The 20,154-nt window shown below is 44.5% G+C and overlaps 1 protein-coding gene across 2 annotated transcripts; it reads right to left on the bottom strand.

Moving 5' to 3' along the window:
- Nucleotides 1–79: 79 nt before the first annotated feature.
- Nucleotides 80–15,398, bottom strand: rimkla (ribosomal modification protein rimK-like family member A). 2 transcript variants are annotated; one of them, XM_056423238.1, is made up of 5 exons: nt 14,217–15,391; nt 6,899–7,129; nt 5,006–5,092; nt 3,675–3,878; nt 80–3,018 (listed from the first exon to the last, which is right to left on the bottom strand). In XM_056423238.1, exons 1-5 carry the CDS (start codon nt 14,377–14,379, stop codon nt 2,507–2,509), a joined length of 1,197 nt encoding a protein of 398 aa, XP_056279213.1. In that variant the 5' UTR covers nt 14,380–15,391; the 3' UTR covers nt 80–2,506. The 2 variants fall into 2 exon arrangements, with proteins under 2 accessions (XP_056279213.1, XP_056279214.1); XM_056423239.1 differs by lacking the exon at nt 5,006–5,092 and having other exon boundaries at nt 14,217–15,398.
- Between the last annotated feature and the right edge of the window lie 4,756 nt (nt 15,399–20,154).

Raw genomic sequence — 20,154 nt, 5'->3', positions numbered from 1 at the left:
AAAAGCTCCCTCAAGCAGGCCCGTGTTAGATTTCAGGTCGTTAGTAAATTTGGCCCACAAAAAAAAGGAAAAAAATAAATTCAAGCTTCACAGCGGTTTCACTTTATTGAGACATTAGTGCACAAAACCCACTTTTAAAAATTCTATAAATTAGGAAGAAAACAAAGAACAATATAAAACAAGCAAGGAAAAAAAGTGAATGTTAACCATGGTATACACCACATCGTCATATACTGTAGTTTTACAACCTTTTTTCCGTTGTTTGTGTGTCTTTTTGTCTGGCTGTGGGTATGTGTCATGTTTTTTGACGTGCTTTTGGGGGTCAGGGGTGAGATCCAGGCTGCTTCCCTGAGTTGTGTTGAACAGAAAGGGTTCGGAGTATAACAACATAGAACTGAAGAATTTGTGCTTTTGATCAGAGCTGTAAATTATTCTTCTGACTGGATGACATTTACACCAGCATGCCCTACCTCTATGTTGATAGTTATCTCCTCAGGTGTAAAACAACCAGGAGAGAACAAAACCAGAAGCAATACGCTCTTGGCCACTGAAATCCCTGGATTTCTTTTTTTTCTTTAATAAGAAAAGAAAACATAACATTCTAATCAAAGAGACTGCAAAAATATAGTTCCCATTTTTTTTTATTTGTACATCATGCCAACAGAATTTGTGGGTTAGGTACTTCATTGTTATCAAAAAATAAGATGAAAACAACAAAAGTAAAATCTACAAATCATATGACTATGAAAATACATCTCACCAGATCCAGAAATGTTAGCACCAATTTTCAGTTTCAACCTTTTGATATTGCAGGTCTGTACAAACAAGTTTGTCCACATTAGCTTTAGAAAATGTCAAAGTTGGCAGTTATGTCAGCTGTTCCAGTTTCATCCGCTGGATACTTGTATGCACTGAAACTAATTCACGACCTAAATATTTACAAAAAGCAAAAAAATTAAAATATTAATGACACTACTACCCTTTTAGCTCATGGACATAAAGAGAAGGAACACCTGGTAAATCAGGGGCCATTTGAAAACCACAAGCATCCTGGCTGATATGTACTGGAATATCTATGTCGTTATGGCAGTGAAACGTCACTGTTTTGAGGTATTTTTTGTTCGCATGTATAGACGCAGCTTTCCCACTGTCTTGTGTTTCCTAAATATGCCATCTGAGTGACAAAAACAAAAAAAATGCATCTGCTTATCATAAAGTGCTATTGAAATAAATTTGTAAAAGCCGCAGACTGCTGCTGCTGGTAAGGCTAATCAAACGAGCTATCTAAGAATTAAAAACGTAGAATTTGAGTCATGGCACTCAATTCATATTTTCGTTCGGGATGTGACTCGAAAACAGAACGGCAATTTGTTATTTCTCCTCCGTCGCACCGGTAAGTGCAGCTTTGTTGACATTTATATGAGCCCGCTTCAGTCACAGTGAACGGACACCGTGTTAGCACCCGGGAGGATTCTGGCGCTCCGGCTGGATGGTATTCTTATCAGCGCATGAACGGGAAACCATTGTGACAGCACAGAGGCAGCCTCCTATTAACTGTGACCGTAGAAGCTCTGGCTACATTTAAATATGAGCCAATCAAGATTGATAATTTAGTTTATCGGAGTGATAAAACGTTGTGTATACATTCTGTTGTAGTTGAATTTACAACATGTGACATGTGTCGTGAATTCAAGTCTCATTTCAGTTATTATGAAGAGCAGTAAATGTGACATAAAATTCCTCCATCTCCAGTTGCTGAGGATCCGATCCCGTTATGTATCCTTCAAAAGAGTACTACATTGCTATATTGGAACTGTCTGTATAATGTGCCTCGCATGAGGATGTATTCCTCTCCCAACGAGCTAATCACCTGAACAAAAAAGAGAAAAAAAACCTTCATTTTGCCTAAAATCCACCAAACCGTGCTAGTCTCCACAGGAAACCCCGCCACTTTTTTTTGTTTTTTTAAAATCACAACATACTGTAGATTCCCCTTTAAATAATATGATAAAGTAAGGATAAAGATATAGCAGGTGCCTTTATGGGAATCCCACACCCATCGAAAGAGCATAGTTACCGTTACCCTCACTATTTTGCAAAATAGAAACTAGAATAGGCCCATTTGGCAGTTATCTCAAAGAGTATATCCCCCCACCATGCCGCCACCGTGTGAGCTAAGTTTGGATAATGGGGTTTGCAATTTGGGAGTAGAGGTGCAAAGTGAGTCAGGGGAGCAGCCTCAGATCTTTGTTACTTTTGACGGGAGTTAGTATGAGAAGGCTCATGTTTGTTTTTCTCTGGTTGTGTGTGTGTGTGTGTGTGTGTGTGTGTGTGGGGGGGTTCTTTTTCACCGCTCATGTTGTGTATTCAACAGACAATGTTTAATTGTTTTTGGATTGATATGCGTTTTAAAAAGGAATGTCTGTTGGCATGCGTACAGGTGTGTTGGCGTGTGTTCAATATGTATTTGTGGTGTTTCTGTGTGTACGTGAAGCTGCTCGAAATCTTACTTAGTCAATAATGTCATTTCCTTGGCGAGATGAGTGTTGAAGTTGTAGGCTGGATCAGGGAGACCGGGGAGGGCGGCGGCTGTGGACTTGCAGGGTGAGGACTGGGAGGGCTCGGCCAGCTCGGGGTCACTTTCGCTGGAAGTAGAACCCACGCTCATGTTGCAGACGGCCTCGGGCAGCGAGCCCCCGCTGGTGGGCACGGGGCACACCTCTGGCTCGCTGCTGGTCTCGCTGGTGCTCGACACCACGGACAGCAGGGACATCTTACGGGTGAGGCGGCTGGGGAGCATCGACAGGGCGTAGTCAGCGACGATGCCCGCTACATCCATGCCACAGGCCTGGTCGAAGGCGATGAAGCCCACGTTGGCGTTGGCCTCACAGACCACAAATGAGCCGTTGTTGAGCTGCAGCAGGTCAATGCCGCACACATCCATGCCCAGGATGTTAGACACCTCCATGGCCAGCTGCTTCCCCTGCTCGCTCAGTGGGCACATCATACCAATGCCACCTAATCCAGAGAGAGACATGGGACTGATCAATACCCACAGCAATCTGTGCCTCGAACAATCACTCTATGACAAATCAAGAGACACAAAATCAAAAAACCAGATCCGATCCCGCTAGTCTCATAAATGCTGAATCATCTGACTGCTGGTGTCCTAAATCTGCCCCCATCGCAGCAACAGCCAGACCAAACCTGTCTGTGCTCTCACATTGAAAAAGTCTCATCAGCTGGAATGCCACGTGTCACTTGAAGTCTCCTCGATTCAGGATACGCTTTTTGATTTGGCAGTCACCCTAAACTGGTTTGCATAGCAGATGGACCATTACACTTGATCAATCATTGAGAAAGATCATACGATCATTCAATATTGGCCGACACAAATGATGAGAACAAAGGACTTCCTATTACTTTTGGAGAAGCATCAGAATAAGATCCAAATAATTAGGACATCAAAGTCAAAACATTAAAATGTTTCGCATGATTAGGAACCGTTCCAGTGTGACAGTGCTGGCGCTTGTGCTAACCGTGACGGTAAATGAGGGAACGGGGGGGAGCAAGTTCAGAAATGTGATGTGTGTGTGTGTGTGTGTGTGTGTGTGACAGTGCTCAATAGTTTAGTAATCCACGGTGTAATCATTGACTCTCGGGCGCCTGCTTACCCAGGGAGCAGTTGCTCTGCATGCGACCATCAGTGGAGCAGCGGAGCATCGAGCCGATGACCCGTCCGCCCACCAGAACCACCCGGACATCGCGGCCATGCGACTCTTTGACGTACTCTTGAAACAAGTAGGGCGTATCGTGGCGGATTAAGTGGCACAGGTCTGTCAGGTGGTGTTTGTCTCGTGCCAGGAAAACAGCCTTGCCTGGGGGAAGGGAGGAGAGAGAAGAGTAAGGAACAGGAGGAAAGAGGAGCTCGTTTTTAAGGCTGGTTTATATGAACATGGAAATAAGATGCTAGCATTTGCCAATATTAGTTGAGGTCGGGGTAACTTCCTCTAAGTCTTGCTGACAAGAAGCTGCTTCTGCTGACCAGGTCTAATGTCAGTTCCCGTGTCTGCTGGAATGGGACGCTCTTCTTCGCAGCCACGGAATTGCTTCTCACAGAGGATAGAAAACGCCTGCTTTAATTAGTTCCACTTGGCTCTGCCTGCTGGTTGTCAGGCCTTGATCGGGCACCAGGGAAAATGTTGCGCTTGCGATGCGTGTGTGTACATTGTGAGTAGGTGACAATCCAAGCAAGACGACACGGCAATCCCCTGGTAACATCATGAAGATGTGAGGATGAACAGTGACAGGCACACTTTACAAAAACAACACAAGCCGAGGGATCGTGGTCCTGTGACTCAGTGAGACTCATGACTCCGTTGTACTGGACAGACTCAAACATGGATTTGGAGATTGGACACACAAAGACATTCACTTTGTTTTGGATTATATTATGTCACATCCCAGCAACTGGTCAGGAAAAAGCACATGACATGTGGGCATTCGTATTGATCTAATAACAGATGATTTTGAAACAGCCCTTTAAAATTGTTTACAGGCCTTTATGAGAGGCAAGGCAGGCTGGACTAAAGCCAATGGCAATGGTTAAACACAGAGGGGAGGAAAGCAACCCTTGAGATGCAAAACTCTGGGCGAGCCGAGGTGCATTGTTATTCCTTGGCGAGCTATTCATGTGTCAATTACTATGAATAGGAAAACCCTATTGGGTCAACAGACACTGGGGCTCATCTCCAACATGACAATCAAGGCTCAAATTTACAACACAAGCCCCCTTGTGAATTTATACAAAATGAGGAAACCTGGGTAAATTTACTCGAAACAACGGCGATTAACCCGGCAGCATTGCAGCGCCAGAGTTCTAATCATTTAACACTGTCGACGAATTTCATAGACCGAGCCGCCGCCAGGGGCCTGCAGCGTGCAGATCATTTCTGAGTGGTGGAAACGGAGCTGGTGACAGGAAGAAATAGACTGATGGTCTTACCTCTGTGGCCACGTGCATTCTTCACCACCACAGGGTAGCCCAGTGGCTCTGCCTCGTCAATCATCTTACGGAAGTTGTCATGCCCTCCTGGGATATATGCCATGCACACAAACACACAGCAGACACACACCCAGAAACATGCACCCACACAGTGGTGTAAAAAGATAGAGGAAAAAATGGTTCTTGTTTTGATAGCATTGATCACACATTACAGGGTGGGGGGAGGGAATGTCGCGCGTCGCTATGGCAACAGAAGTGACTCAAAACAGCGAGGCTGTCGGAGTGTTGTCCGGAGCGTGTACTTATTTTGCTGCTCGCTTGATTCATGAGATTGGAACAGAGCACTGAGGGATGCTTTAATGTGAAGCAGCTGACCATGTCTGACTGTGACTCCGAATGGCAGCTTGGAGCAACAGATGTGCTTCAGCTCTCTCTGCTGCGGCGTGAGAAGTGATGGAATATGTGGAAGAAATAACATATTGGAAAATTGAGGCGGAACTTCTTCTTTTTCTCTCCATCTCTACTACCCTGACTCTCTTTTTCTTTGCCTGTTCGGACTTCTCTGGCATTCGCCAGGGAACAGATGTGAACTACCCTGTCGCATGGCGTTTTCCACATTCACATGTGTTTTCAGTGAGGGGGGGGGGGGGGAGAACAGAGGGGGCCGAGGAGGAGAGCGTGGGCAGGAAATGTGGGTCCAACCCCGTCGTAAGCTGCTGAGGTGGAGAGCAAGAGGCATCTGTATGCAATGGCATCTTTTATTTAGAAAAATCATGAGGGGGGGGGTGGGGCGCTGAGAGGGTGTTACATAAGCTCTCCAGCCGCTCTGCATGCACCGCCTGGCCTACTGTGGAAAGAGGCGGGTGGAATGTAGGCCAAACAACCTCCCCCCCCCCCCTCTTTCTTTCCTTCTCTGTCTGCTCTCAACAACACCACACTGCTGTCGACTTTTGGGGGGGGAAACAGGAAGAAATGTGTGCTGTTGGTTGTCAGCCTCGGGTTTTTGTCTTATAAAATCAGCAAACTACAAGCAATAAACACAGCAGTCTGACCTGTGTTGTGAGGGATGCATCCGCACATATCTCCCCCTGATCCACAGCAGGAACTTTAACATGCGTGTGGTTTAGTGGAGAACTATGAGGATTTGACCAGGTATGTAAATGGCCCGTTCTCTCAGTGGAGTAGCGACTGTCTGACGAAAGGCCTGTGAAACTGTTATGGACCGCAGCCTGTGACGCAGCTCATGTGATTGAAATGTCCAAAAACAGCATACTTGACACAGCTGTGCTGGCGTTTATGCTCAGAACCATGTCACTGTATATGATGCAGTTATATTCCCCGATAATTACACACACTTGCAAACAATATTTACATCCATAATAATTAGATATACTCTGTAATAATCTAGAACTTTGTATTTACTCAACATCCCTTAATTTGACTAAACACGGCCATATCATTGACATAAGCAGCTACGCCGTCCATATTTATTTATAACACGACCATGTCGGACACAATTTCATAAAGAATTGACGGATGATGAAAGGACTGAGGCTGCGTGACTAAATCTTTGGGACTGCTGATAAGAAATTGTCCGGCGGGTTCTGCGACGGAGAACTCGACTCGAGCCAGGGCCTCTGTGTTTACTTCTATGTGCATTTGTGTGTAACACTTCTTAATGAACCACAGTCTGCATTCTGCACCGGACCCCAAGAGCGGTTCATACGGTACAAAGCAGCGTGGACTACTTGTTGTGCACACACTGGGAAGCACTCCTAAAGCCAGTTGCATCACTCTTTCCATCAAGTGACCTGCTGATAATAGTCACGCAGAAGAAGCTCCCGGCTCCAGATGTTTTAGTCACAACAACACGGTGCTCGGGTGTGGATTTACCGTATGAGTAGGTGTCCGGGAGAGGCACGCCATGGCCGGCCAGCTCCTGAAAGGTCCAGAACTTGTTGACACAGTTGAGTATGGCCTGGGGACGGTTGATCAGCCGGCAGCCCATCTTCTCCAGGTGGCGCAGCACGGTGATGTCACTATCTGACTGCACCCAGGGCGTGGGCACCCGTACCACCACCACCTGAGGATAAGAGGTCACAAATTCCTGCTCCACTCGCAGACCTGGAGGTTGAGGAGGAGGTGGTGGGGGGGGTGGGAGGGGAAACAAGATGGCCATCATTAAACAAGGACACAGACGGTGGACCTGAACCACATTCGTGTGGTGTGAACGCGAGCCACTCGAGAGAGAACGCACTCGTGTGTGACCAGTCGGCCGTCAGGCGTCACCTCGCTCGTCTTCTGTACACGACGTCCCCAAAGTCGTATTTACAGAGCTGGGAATGTTGCGGGAGTGGTCGGTGAGATCTGGAATCCACCATCTCCTGGTGGAAAAGTGAACTCATCTGATTTTGTGGAAATTGCTGCAGTCGTCGCCACGCAGCTCAGACTGAGAGTTGGCCGAGTTACAGGAGCAGGCAGCGGCCGCCAGCTCCGAGGCTGGTGGGGTTAAGTCATGAATTTGGAAGCTGCCTCGCTCGCTGATACGATTATTGACATGCTGCCCGTATCCATAAACAGCACTCCCCCGCAGCGGTGCCAGCTCCTCTGCCTTTTGGGCCGATACCGTCGTTGACAGAGAGAGATATTGTTGATGTACACGACTTTGTCTCAATGTAGGGCAGCTGGGTAGCGAGAGATGTCTCAAACCCCATGGGTCTGGAATTTAATCACGCACAAACACAAATCACGGAGGAAGGCCTGGTCGGAAACACTTTATTGTAGTTGGTCATATATTTTTGAATAATAAGTCAGTTCTTCTGTTTTGTTGAAAGTCAAACTGACATTGGTCGTCGGCGTCTCAGTAAGCTTCGTGAAGACAAGAGGCTACCTGAACACGGGGCGCGGCACTAACTCTGTAACGACTCGTGTGTAGACCCAAATGCACCCTCGACTCCAGGGATCCTTCGAACTTATATTCCACACTCTGGAAACGGCAGGCAGAGTATCAACAGGACGAAGGGCTGGTAGGTTCTCGGGGAGTCAGACTAGCAGGTTAACCAGGGACAGGCAGGGTCGGCAACAGGAAATCCGTCTAGAAACAAGTGCTGGAGAGTCTGGCATAGAAAAGGAAGAACAATCTGGCAAGGTGTGTGTGTGAGTGTGAGGCAGGAGACTATATAGGGATTTGATTAGTGATCAAAGACAGGTGTGTGAACAGGTGAAGGAAGTCAGACTGACGAGGTGGGCGTGACTGAACCACAGAGTGAGGAGCTGAACTGTGACAACAGGTGTGTGAACAGGTGAAGAGAGTTAGACTGACGACGGGGAGTGAGGAGGGTGTGGAGCTGAAACTGTGACAAACTCTTCTACTCCCCATCTCCGTCTCTATCAACAGCTATCGCTATCTGCAGAACCGAATACCATTTTGATGGGATATTGGCTTGATAGTTGCCAAACACAGATGGCGAATCCACCAGCCAAAGCCAGAGAGTTGGCAGCATTCCACTGGTGACTGGTGTGACTTTGTCACCCTGGACGAGAAGAGGAAACAGAGGCAGACTGTGAGGTCTTTTTGAGCAGGTGATGCGACCCAACGGCTCCTCGGGTTAAGAACAGATTGGGTGACACAAACCTGTGTGTTTTCCGTGGGTTTGCACACACATACAGTATATACACTACCGTTCAAAAGTTTGGGATCACTTATAAATTACTTTATTTTTCAAAGAAAAGCACTGTTTTTTCAATAAAGATAACAATAAATTAATCAGAAATACACTCTCTACATTGTTAATGTGGTAAATGACTATTCAAGGTGGAAGTGTCTGGTTTCTAATGAAATATCTCCAGAGGTGTATAGAGGCCCATTTACAGCAACTATCACTCCAGGGTTCTAATGGTACATTGTGTTTGCTAATCGCCTTAGAAGACTGTCTGATTAGAAAACCCGTGCAATTATGTTAGCACAGCTGAAAACAGTTATGCTGGTGATATAAGCTATACAACTGGCCTTCCTTTGAGCTTGAAGTTTGACTAACAAAATTAATATTTCAAATATTAATCATTATTTCTAACCTTGTCAATGTCTTGACTATATTTTATATTCATTTGATAAATAAAAGTGTGATTTTTCATGGAAGACACGAAATTGTCTGGGTGATCCCAAACTTTTGAACGGTAGTGTATGCGTACGGGAGGAGGCACATTTGTCACGAGCGCGGCACTTTATCTCTACCGTGACCTGAATTCAGCCATCTTAGAATCTGCATGCTCACAATAGAGACAGCGCCGCTGGCTGAGATCATCAGAGGTCACCAGAAGCTTGATGGTTTCTGCATACGTAATAAGAACCGACAGCCGCTGGTGTGCCGGCAGATGCACTGCGCATCGTGCCTCCGCGCTGGGTATCGCGCATGCACTGTGAGTCGAGCCCAGCAAACACTTGCTTTTTTAGGCAGTTCAGTGCAGAGACAGGTGGAGGAGGGAACAGAGACAGGCAGCAGGCAGAAAAGGTCAGGGATGTCTTGTAGGCTGAACACAGTGGAGGGGAGGGGAAGAGGAGGGGCACACAAAAAAGAAGCAGTAGGAAGCCATGAAAAGACTGCCACCCCTCCCTTTTTCTTCTCCTCCTCCTACTCCTCACAATCTCAGTGTAGAAGCAAGAGGATGTTCTGTCTCTCCAGCCACACTGCTCTGATTGTGCAGCGACTGAGAGCCCTGAGAATGGTATTACAGTGGCAAGTGTCAGGGGATACGGCCTCATGCTTTTTGTCAGACAGTATTCAACTGTTCATGGTGCTCGTCTCCATCTCCAGGGGAACCAAACAGAGACCGATGAGGCAACCAGATGAATCAGTCCTATTCATGTGTGCAAGTGTGCACTGCACTGTGCGGCATGTGACCGTTGCAAAAAAACATTCAGAAGCATTAGCACAGCACAGCGAACTAAAAAAACGAAAACTGAATGAAGAATAAAAGACGGACACCTTCCAGATGGGCCGTGGTAGCAGCCTGTCAATCATAAGGTAGCCCCGCCCTAAAGCATTCCCTGCTTGGTTGTTCATTTAGCTAGTGATGCAAGTTCAAGGCACCTCAGTATTGGCTTCACTTTTCAGACCCCGAGTTTGCCACCTCGTTTAAACAGATAAAGTTCTGGGAAGAATGAAACATGTTTATGAAGATTATTTTGAACATACCACTTTTCTTTGAAGTCTCACTTCCCAGACTACTTACTAAATACTGATCTTCTTCTAATATACATACGTCATATATGTAAATTAATATACTATATATATATATACATAAACAATAAAGTATATGTATATTAATAAGTAATGCAACATGTTAATGTGTGGCAGGGAATGGAGGAGAAAGTACTTGGGTATAGTGGCAGATTGAGTCTGTACACAGTCTCGCTAAACCTTACTCAATGGCTATTTTGATATTTTCGACATAATGCCGTGTAGGAAATATTGTGTACCTACCGGCCACATCAGCTGGTCCACACAAAACAAATCTACTATTTTAACTGATGTGTCTTTGACATCTCCTGCCAGAGATAATATGGTAATACTGAACAACTTTGGTGAGGTGGCTGCTGTCAGTTTGTGCGGTATAACATATATGTGGTAGGCCAGGAAAATAAGGGAGAAAAGGTCTAAAAAACATTATTCTTTAAAAGAAATGTGTAGGTTTGTGATAATTTGTAGCTTAATCCCAACACAGTTTTTAAAGTGATCAGATAGTATGAAGTTAGATGTTTCGGAGTCCAGTAATAATACAGCAGACACTGTTCTCTTTGGCTACTGCAACTATGCAAACTACAAGCGCAAGTGCTTATTTATGGTACGACAATATATAAAAGAAAGGCTGAACACTCACAGCAGTCAGATTCGATATGGGAAAGATGTGTCAGTCGCTCACACACTAATACGGTGCTGCTATTACAGAGTTTCCAGGTACAACAATGATATTACAACACATTGTTTGAGGGTCAGTTAATGATGCTGTCACATGAATGATTTGGTCATAACACATACATTATTTCTGCTTTTCTATCATGAAGAAAAGCTATTTGTAAGAGCCTCTTAAGCAATATCAATAAAATGTAAATGTTACCAGCTAACCCTATATAACTTGCTCATGAGATACTGCAGGCTGTTTAATATACAAACAATTATCCTTTGATGGATTGTCATGTGCAATCATGCCACAGCCCTTTAAACTCACACGTAGTTTTACATGCATTTGCGAAAGCATTTCGAGCTGTTATTTCTCAACTAAGAACATACAATTTGGGGTAAAAGCCATCAAATATTCCCCTTTTCAGTTTATGGCATGAACTAGTATAAATAACACAACAGCGTATAGATCCGGATAACATCATGCTATGTTTGTGGTTCACCCTAGTCTCATTACTCATAAAATGGGGAGTCTACACTTCATAAACAGCCAAACAAGGATTGGCATTACAGACACAATATCATGAACGCATATATTTTATTGCTAATGTATATTACTTAAGCTTAAGGAGCCTGTCCTAACATTTCCCCCCAGTTCACTGACATAGGAGCGTTGCATTTATCATCTTTGGGGCCAAATGTGCCCACTGGCAGTGTAAGGATTCATAAAGGAGCTTAACAACAATTCATGTTAAAACATCTCACAGGACAAACCATGAAACGTGAAATGGCTCTGGCTAACCGATTACTGGTTAGGCTGGCTTATGTGTACACTTATCTTTCCTCCTGGGGCCAAATTGAACCCATTAACTTCAGTTTGACCTGAGGACTTCAACCTGAGCGGGTTGCAAAGGTGTGTTCAGTTTTAGGATTGCATTCTGGCCTCCCCTCACAAATACTTTGTGTCCGAGACCTAGACTTTTTTTGGCTTAGGTTGTTAATGTAGCATTTACTGCTAGCCTCGAGCTAATCTTTTAACCAGCCCTGGTATCAGTTTGTTTCTTTAAAATACCATCTATTCATTTTAGTAAAAAAAACATTTATTTTGACTTAACCCTAACCATTGTTTTATATATATATATATATATATATATATATATATATATATATATATATATATAAATGCACCCAAGACAGGATGAAGTGGTGAATAACTCAAACCAGGTGGTCACTGACCAAAAGGGTTTTATTGGTCACATGATGGTGAAATGCCACTTGTGTTCCCAATGTAGAAACAGGAATACAGGATGGATTGTAAACACTCCCTGGTGTTGTAAAGTACTACAGTGTATGCTTATGTTGAACTCCTAATCCACACGACGATTCAGACCGTCTGAAAGGATGAATATCTCACAGGAGATTGCTCACTTTATCTTGGTAAAGACGATGTGGTCACGCTGCAGTTTCCACCTGGATTTTGCATTGGAAAGTATCTTCCAACTGTAGAGTTACAGTATTCTATTTGTGTAAATGTAATTTGGTTTAATTAAAATGCAGATCAAAAAGCTGCATGTGATGCTCGGTGTAGCTCAAGACCGCAGCCACAGAGCAAGTGTAGAAGGCCCACAGCATGGCTAATCTGCCCACTGGCGGTTCATCTGCGATGTCGAGCCACGGCTCAGAAGATGTACACAGACTTGGAGCCAGGATGCATTACAAGTCATGTCAACTGCTCTGCTCCAGTTGTGTGTCTCCTAATAAATCACAGGTCTAGACAGCTGCCTACCCACATCCCCGTGTTGACGAATATAGTCTACTTTTCAGTCCTTCATTGATATATTTCGCATTTTCTGATGGTTATCATATTCTTCAAATAGATTCTTCAATCTTGATATTGTTGCACAAACTGCATCATAATGTGATTTCTATGTAATAGATATTCTGTTTACAAATAGCTGATTCCAGGATTTCCGCATGTTCACAAATGTTCCTTTGGCTGAACTAAGGTGTTAAAGGGACATGTGGTTTCTTAAATCTCATGCCTTCCCCTTTAATACACCATTGTTGTCAAATGAAGCCCCACGTTGAGCGTAATGCTTTGCCATGACTGAGCTGTACAGCAGACCTGATGTAACAGTATCAACAGAATGTGGTCTGCGAGGGACGTGCTGCTCAACCCCCCATTCATGCCACATGGTCTCCAAACTATTTGGCATCTGCCAGTGCCAGCCTACACCATTTATGTGTTAATTGAGACCTGCACGCCTCTCATCTGGTGACACCAGCCCCGCTTCACACCGCCGCGATGAATTCCATGTGTGTCTGTTTGCTGAGAGCTCCAACTGTTACCATCTCTCTCTCAAGGCGTCCTGGGTAAATAGTGAACACATTTTGTCATCTCAGCAGAACTCAAACAATGTGTTCAAATATACAGAAAACCTGAAAGAGTAAACTGAAACACAGGGCTGAGTAGACTGACTAACACACGTGTTATTATGTTGGCAAATTAATTTGTTGATTTAACCCACAGATCTCTTTCAAATCGTTTGTTTACCAGAGTTGTGCGTGTAAGCTTCTCAGCATTAAGTCATTCAGCATGTAAAAGCATTTATAAATAACTAGTTTACTTCCACCAAGATGAAAGATTAGTCGACTAATCGAATGACAGACAATCAATGTTCCAATTTAGTAATGCATCCTGTGGTATCAGTAAACGAGTACCGGTTATGGCTCCATCAATGTGCTGAATGCTTTCCTTAGTTTAACCTGAATACTTGTTGTGGACAACATGTTCAGCGATATAACACTTTAGGTGCAGGTTGGACCTGGTGCACATGACGTCTTCGGCGTTAACGTGTTATAAAGGAAACATGCAGTGGGTCCCTTGAACCTGACTGGCGTGCATACGCCCCTTTGTGCGTGCAGCGCGTTAGCATACCCCCCCATACGAGAGCACAGCGTCTTAATTACAAGCCCTGTTATAGAAACGTCTCCCTGCTGCTTCTGTGATGAAGCAAGCCGTACTATCGACGGCGTTGCTGTGATTTTCAACGTATTCAGCGAAATTAAATCAAGCATCATCGCTCTCCCCTCTGGAGCCGCTCGAGCTGGAAAGTGGGTTAGGCGGTCACGTCTGTGGTTACACTCCGCTTCCTCGCTAGCGGGCGGACCGGACTAGCCTCGCAGCAGCAGCGAGGGTCCCCAAACAATAAGCGCCTGCCATTAACTTCGTGCAGCACGGAGAACCACTGCGCCATTCGTTCACTCGGGTTACGTCAAGACGAGCCCGCGTTGAGTGTGTGGTTACTTGCCTAATTGTCCCTCGCTGATCGTCAGCACGATTTGATCCATGAGGAGAGAGCGGAACTCCACGTCTTCGTCGGTGCAGCGCTCCTTCAGAGCCCGGAGGATCTGGACCTGAGGGTATTCCTGGTTGATGCGGCAGTCGGTCACGAACCAAACCCGGGAACACATGTTTGGATACGTGGAGAATGTACAAAAAAATGTAAAAAATAACTAAATAAAAAACCAGCCAGTTGTAGCTGTGTCGAGGCGGCAGGTGTGTGTGTGTGTGTGTGTGTGTGTGTGTGTGGTGATCCGGCTCACACAATGGAGAGCTCGGTGGCTAGCAGCACGAGCGGGTTGTGATGTGGCTAAAAACAGGACTACGGGCTCGACCGTGGTCTGGACCGATCCGGCTAGGACTGTTCTGTATCAGCTTCGGGCGCCATCATCTGCAGCCATGTAGCTAGTCTCCCCGCGGTGCAGTTAGCTGAACCGGGCGGCGCTAATTTGACACGAGCGGAGCCGAGAATAACGGTCTGTTTACCCGGAGGAGCGCGTCTCTTTCCTGCCGTTGTCCAGCTCTCGGCACTACTTGCTCGCCGCGGCGAACAAAGCCAATGACGTGCCGCTGAATAATGTCGCTGTTCCGACTCAAAACTACCGAGGAAGTTTTTTCCCGCGATCGCACCGGTATGGCGTTGCAGACCGCAGACTCGTCGCTTAAGTACAATAAGCTAGCCCACAACGACGGCCCCTCCGGTTGGCTGCTGTCCACGCGTTTTGGTGCTGAAACGTGCACGAGCTTCGTTTACAACTCCACTTCTCTGCGTGCCCGTGCACAACATACGGGGTCTGCCCCAAAATAAAAGTTTTGGAGTGTCGCGGACCAATCGCAAATCGAAAGCGTCCCTATTGTCCACACGGCACGCGGAAGATGTGGGCGGGACGCGAGCCTTCCGACCAATGAGGGCGGGGCCTGAGGAGGCCGCGGGGCGCTGCGTGGACTCAGTGCGTTGAGTCAGTGCGTGGCGTCTGCACTGCGCACGAGACTGCGCACATCCCGAACCGGTTCAGACCAGACGGTGCGAGGAGGTTTGGCGAATACCGATGGCGCTGTTTCCATGCCGAAGTGGCAGGAAATGGAACAAGGTCATCGCAAAAAAAAGCATCTGCATATCTTCCTTTAGTTTCCCGTCAGAGTGAGAGTCGTTTTCTGCGTCGACACCCAACTCGTATTTGGGCTGGCTGCTGTCTCGCAGCGGGACCCCGGGACAGCCGGCTCGGTTGGGTAGAGGGGACACACTCCATGTGATAATGTGCGAAATTATGCGAGTGACCCACTTCCTCCCGCTGTCCCTGTGCCAGAGAACCTGAGTGTGTGTGTGTGTGTGTGTATGTGGGGGGGGGGGGGCGGTGCCGGCGGGACTGTCCCAGGGTATCATCTCCGCTATCCATCACGAATACCCTCCCAAGAAATCCGCTTAGAAAGAAACTCTTGAATCATGTCTTTAATTTTGTTTCCAAAGTAATCCAGTGACTGTTTCGCAAGATGTCTATATATGTTGCAGACAGGAAAGGAAATAGCTCATTTGGCATGTCAATTGAATGGAGTGTGCACGATGGAGTGTGCACGATGTATATATTAATATATACATCGTGCACACTCCATTCATGTATTGGTATTTGTCATGTGTTTAAAACCTGTGTTCCCGAGGCAACAGACAAAAACTAAAACAACCGTGTCGGTGCGTAGTATGTTATTACAATGAAAGGAAAATGTGACAGTCAAAAGTAGGCATGCAGCTGACTTTAACCATTTGAGACCGTTTGAATGAGTTCCAGGCGGCTCCAACATGATCCTCGGTGAGACCCTGTAAAGAGAGCCGACTGAACTGTACCATCAAGAGCCATATGTCACAGGACATACACGTCAACACAGACACAAATTATTGAAGCAAACTTATTGTTTTTTCATCCTTTAGAATAATTGTTTCGGCAGATGCAACTGTTGCGCATGCGCAGCACTCACCTCTTGCTCATGGCGAGCTTGGCGTATTCTCGCGAGGCTGCGGCATGCTTCAAATATGACACAAAATAAACACATGATGTGACTGTATTTTAATACCGTATCATTTGGTATTTACTCATTCAGGGGACACGGAAAGCCCGCAGCCAAGAGATGGAAATGTTTGTGTAGATAGCGTGTTGCACCCCTCAGGTTCCTCCCTGATACATTGCATATCCGGCTGTGATGTGTGCGGCACCTCAGGCATGCCACAAGGTCTGAGAGGCAGGATCAAACTCGGCAGATCCAGTCGTGCTGGCTAATTGGCACCATGTTAGTTGTAAGACTTCTGAGCAGACATATTCCTCCTGATTAACGGCACGTAGTCCACAACCGAGAGAGACAGGGTTCTGAAGCACTACAGCCAACTTCCATCGTGTGTACAACATATACATAAACCTTAACATGTACATAAACCTTAACATATACATACACCTTACATTCCGTGCGAAAATTATCTCTTATTTTCCAAAACCCCCCACAAAAACACATGTTGTACATGTATCAGGGCGAAACACACTGCATACTTGACCCACACGTGAAGGTGAAGTGAGAGTCGCATCATTAAGTGTCACTTAATTTGCCGAATTTAATTTCAGCATGTTTGGATAGAATCAACTCAGAGTATTTAGCTTATAGTTGTTCACATTTTGTCGAGACAGTTTATGCCTGGTTGCATTTTATAAGGAACAGACAGGTCGTAATCATTTAACGACTTCATTAAAAGATGAATAGTCTGGAATGTTTTCAAGTGGCTGTTGGCAGTTTACAGTGTTTACGCACATCACAACACGCAGATAAGTGCACATAAAACAACAACAACAACAACAACCTTTAATAGGTCTTTCCAGCTATGGTAACACACTCTTTTTTTGGCCTGGAGTGTCCTCTGGTGGTGGATTACAACATTTAGATTACTATACTTAATCGTGTTTTGATTTTCTTAATCTTTCAAAGACTACAATTAGAGCAAATGCATTAACATACAGGGATTGTTATCGTTACAGGTTAACAATCTTCTTCAGACAAAAATTGCTGTTTGAAAATCCTATAACAAATATGTGCAAGCACCTCCAACATCCAGAGGAGTGCAGCACTGAGTTGTTTGTGATGAAGTCGGCCTGGATCCACGTGACCAAGTTCTCAGACAAAAACACATAATTGGGCTGACTAAATGTAGTGGTGTTAAATGATAGGGGAAGAAATTTTATTACAGGAATGCAGATTGGAAATGTAATCGTATAGTTGTTTTGATCGATGAACGAATAAAGATCCCATTCAGACATTCGCCCCCAAAAAATAGTTTGAAGTGTTATTACCAATATTTTAAAAATCTTTTCTACTCTATTTTCTATTTTCAATTATTGGACACTAAATGTTTTTTAATACTGTAAATTCCAATCGCCCCGGAGGGTTCAGGTATCCACACCACACGTGTGTAAGTGACATGCTGAACCATTTGTAATGTCACAAAACCATGCTTGCTATGAAGTCAGATTTAAGGTAAACACAGAGAAGCGTACCCCCCTTTCAGCGGATACGTGTGAAAACAGCCCTGCAGTCAAACTTTGATCATTTGTCATTCTCCACATTGAAGGTCACACATCCAAATGAAGTATAGCAATACATAACACTGCTATTATTTGCAAGTCAGGCTGAAATATCCCCTTTTTCATTTGCTTATTTTTCCAGCATCAAATTAGTATTAATCCATTTTGAATACGCTTATTTTGTTACACTTTCTCAACAAGAAGGCAGTTTCATACAAATATGTCTTGAACTGAATAGTTTTATCCTCTCAGGCTTTATGGTGGGATTATGGAGTTAGCTGTATGCTAAGGCCACAGCAAACAGCTCTGGAGCTAATATTTAGGGGGGTTTGTACACTTTGCTTGGCAACTTGTACTCTGTCAGCCCCAAGACATTTCCTTCCGATCACTCCCCTGCACATCACTTAATTCTTTATTTAAATAGATTTAAACACACTTAAATACACTTAACTCTTCACCTTAAACACACGTAGGGGAGAGCGGGGTAATGTGATACACTTTTTACATTTGCTCCTCTCTAGGCGAGCTTAAATGATATATCAGTAAAACGTACACATTTCCCATTAATTCAGGATGTTACCTAGCAATGTACGTTATCAGAATGTCTTTTGGACAAAGGACAGTGAAAATATGATTGTTTCAAAAAAAGTGGTCTTGTGTCTCACTTTACCCCTAAAATGGGGTAAAGTGAGACAGACCTGAGAAACCAAGGGGGTAAAGTGATCCACTTACTTTTTCCATTTTAAAACTACCATAACAACACATGTTGTAATAGTTACAATCCTGACAGCTAGATTGACAACCACACATTCCAAAACTAATATCGGACTAGTCATAGAATCATGGAGATTAAGATCGATTCAGCACATTTATTTAAACACTTGAAAGTAACTCCAAACAAAATCCTATAAAACAAAATATAATGCAAAATGTTTTAATTAACAATCAAATGACAGATAGAACCAGTTAGATAATAACTCATATGCCAGTTCACGGCAATCAACTGGAGCAAGGCCATGGAACTGGTCAGCTAGTTGTTTCAAGTGTTTGCTCCTCCTCCATCTCATCTGTAAATATTCTCTTTGCCTCAGCTACTGCACCCCAGGATACTGATTTTACTTCCCCTTTCTATTTTTCTTTATAAATCTTTTGAGGGTTGTCTTGTCAATATTTCTATCCCTTCCAGCTTTTCTTAAGGACTTATGTCCTTGCATGACCTCAGCGGCTGCACTCTCCATCTCTGCAAGGGGTGTTTGGCCACATGTTGTCTTCCTGGTGTAGTTTCTTGGCATGATGGCTTTTTTACAATGTTTATGATATTACAAATACAACATAATTAATGTAATATTAGACTCAAATATGTTTAAGACGAAACTTAACTTGGGGTAAACTGTCTCACTTTACCCCATAACATTTGTCTCACTTTACCCCACAGCCACTATTTTAGAAAAAACAACATATCTTAGCCATTCAGGCTAATCTTCAGCTAGCATCAATCACATGGTTGTATATGTTAGAGGTTCATCGATATGTATGACATATGGTTTTCTACCTAAATCAATTTGTTTTGACACAAAAGTTGATTTAGTTCACAGCAGGAACATTTACTTTTACATGCAAAAAACTAATTTTTGTGAAAAAACATACTTAACACAGCACCAGCACCACTTCTTTTTCATGGCAAGGGGGGAATGGGAGGGGCTTGAAAACATAATTCTCACATTACCACAAATGGGTTCCTTTGCCTAGATACAGGGGGTGTCGCACATTACCCGGTGTCTCACATTACCCCGCTCTCCCCTACACATGTTACATCTACTGAGCATAGCTAACATGGTGTAGGGGACACGAGGAGCTGTAACAGATAAAGCTGTTGTTCATACTAAGTTTAGATGCATGTATATAGTTGGTGGTTGATATTGCATTGAAGAACTTGAGCGTGTATTCAATGCTGACCTCGGTGACTTCTAGATACAGATTACACTCAAAATTAGCACTTAGATCCAACAGTTACAAAACATGCAACTGATTTACAGGACGTTACATTGGCGACAGCAACAGCCGACTGTGTGTCGTGGCTTATCAAAGCTCACGCTCGTCTTTTAGCATTGTCTTCAGCGTTTAAAATCCATATTAGAATTTACAATGTTCAACACCCAAAAATTGCAAACACCAGCAAAGTCTATACTGCGGACCATAGACTGCAAAACACATCCTTGAGACTGCGTGAGTTAAACATGGGAAACAAATATGACTTTGTGCCTTGACTAGACGTTCGGTCCAGGTGGCACATCAAGCTTCTCATGCAGCCTCGCTGGAATTACAAAGCCCCCAATTTATTTGGTTTAA

Source organism: Pseudoliparis swirei, chromosome 9 (assembly GCF_029220125.1).
Source record: "Pseudoliparis swirei isolate HS2019 ecotype Mariana Trench chromosome 9, NWPU_hadal_v1, whole genome shotgun sequence".
NCBI lineage: Eukaryota > Metazoa > Chordata > Actinopteri > Perciformes > Liparidae > Pseudoliparis > Pseudoliparis swirei.
Note: the sequence above shows the minus strand (reverse complement) of the source record. Positions and strands in the feature narration are given on the sequence as shown.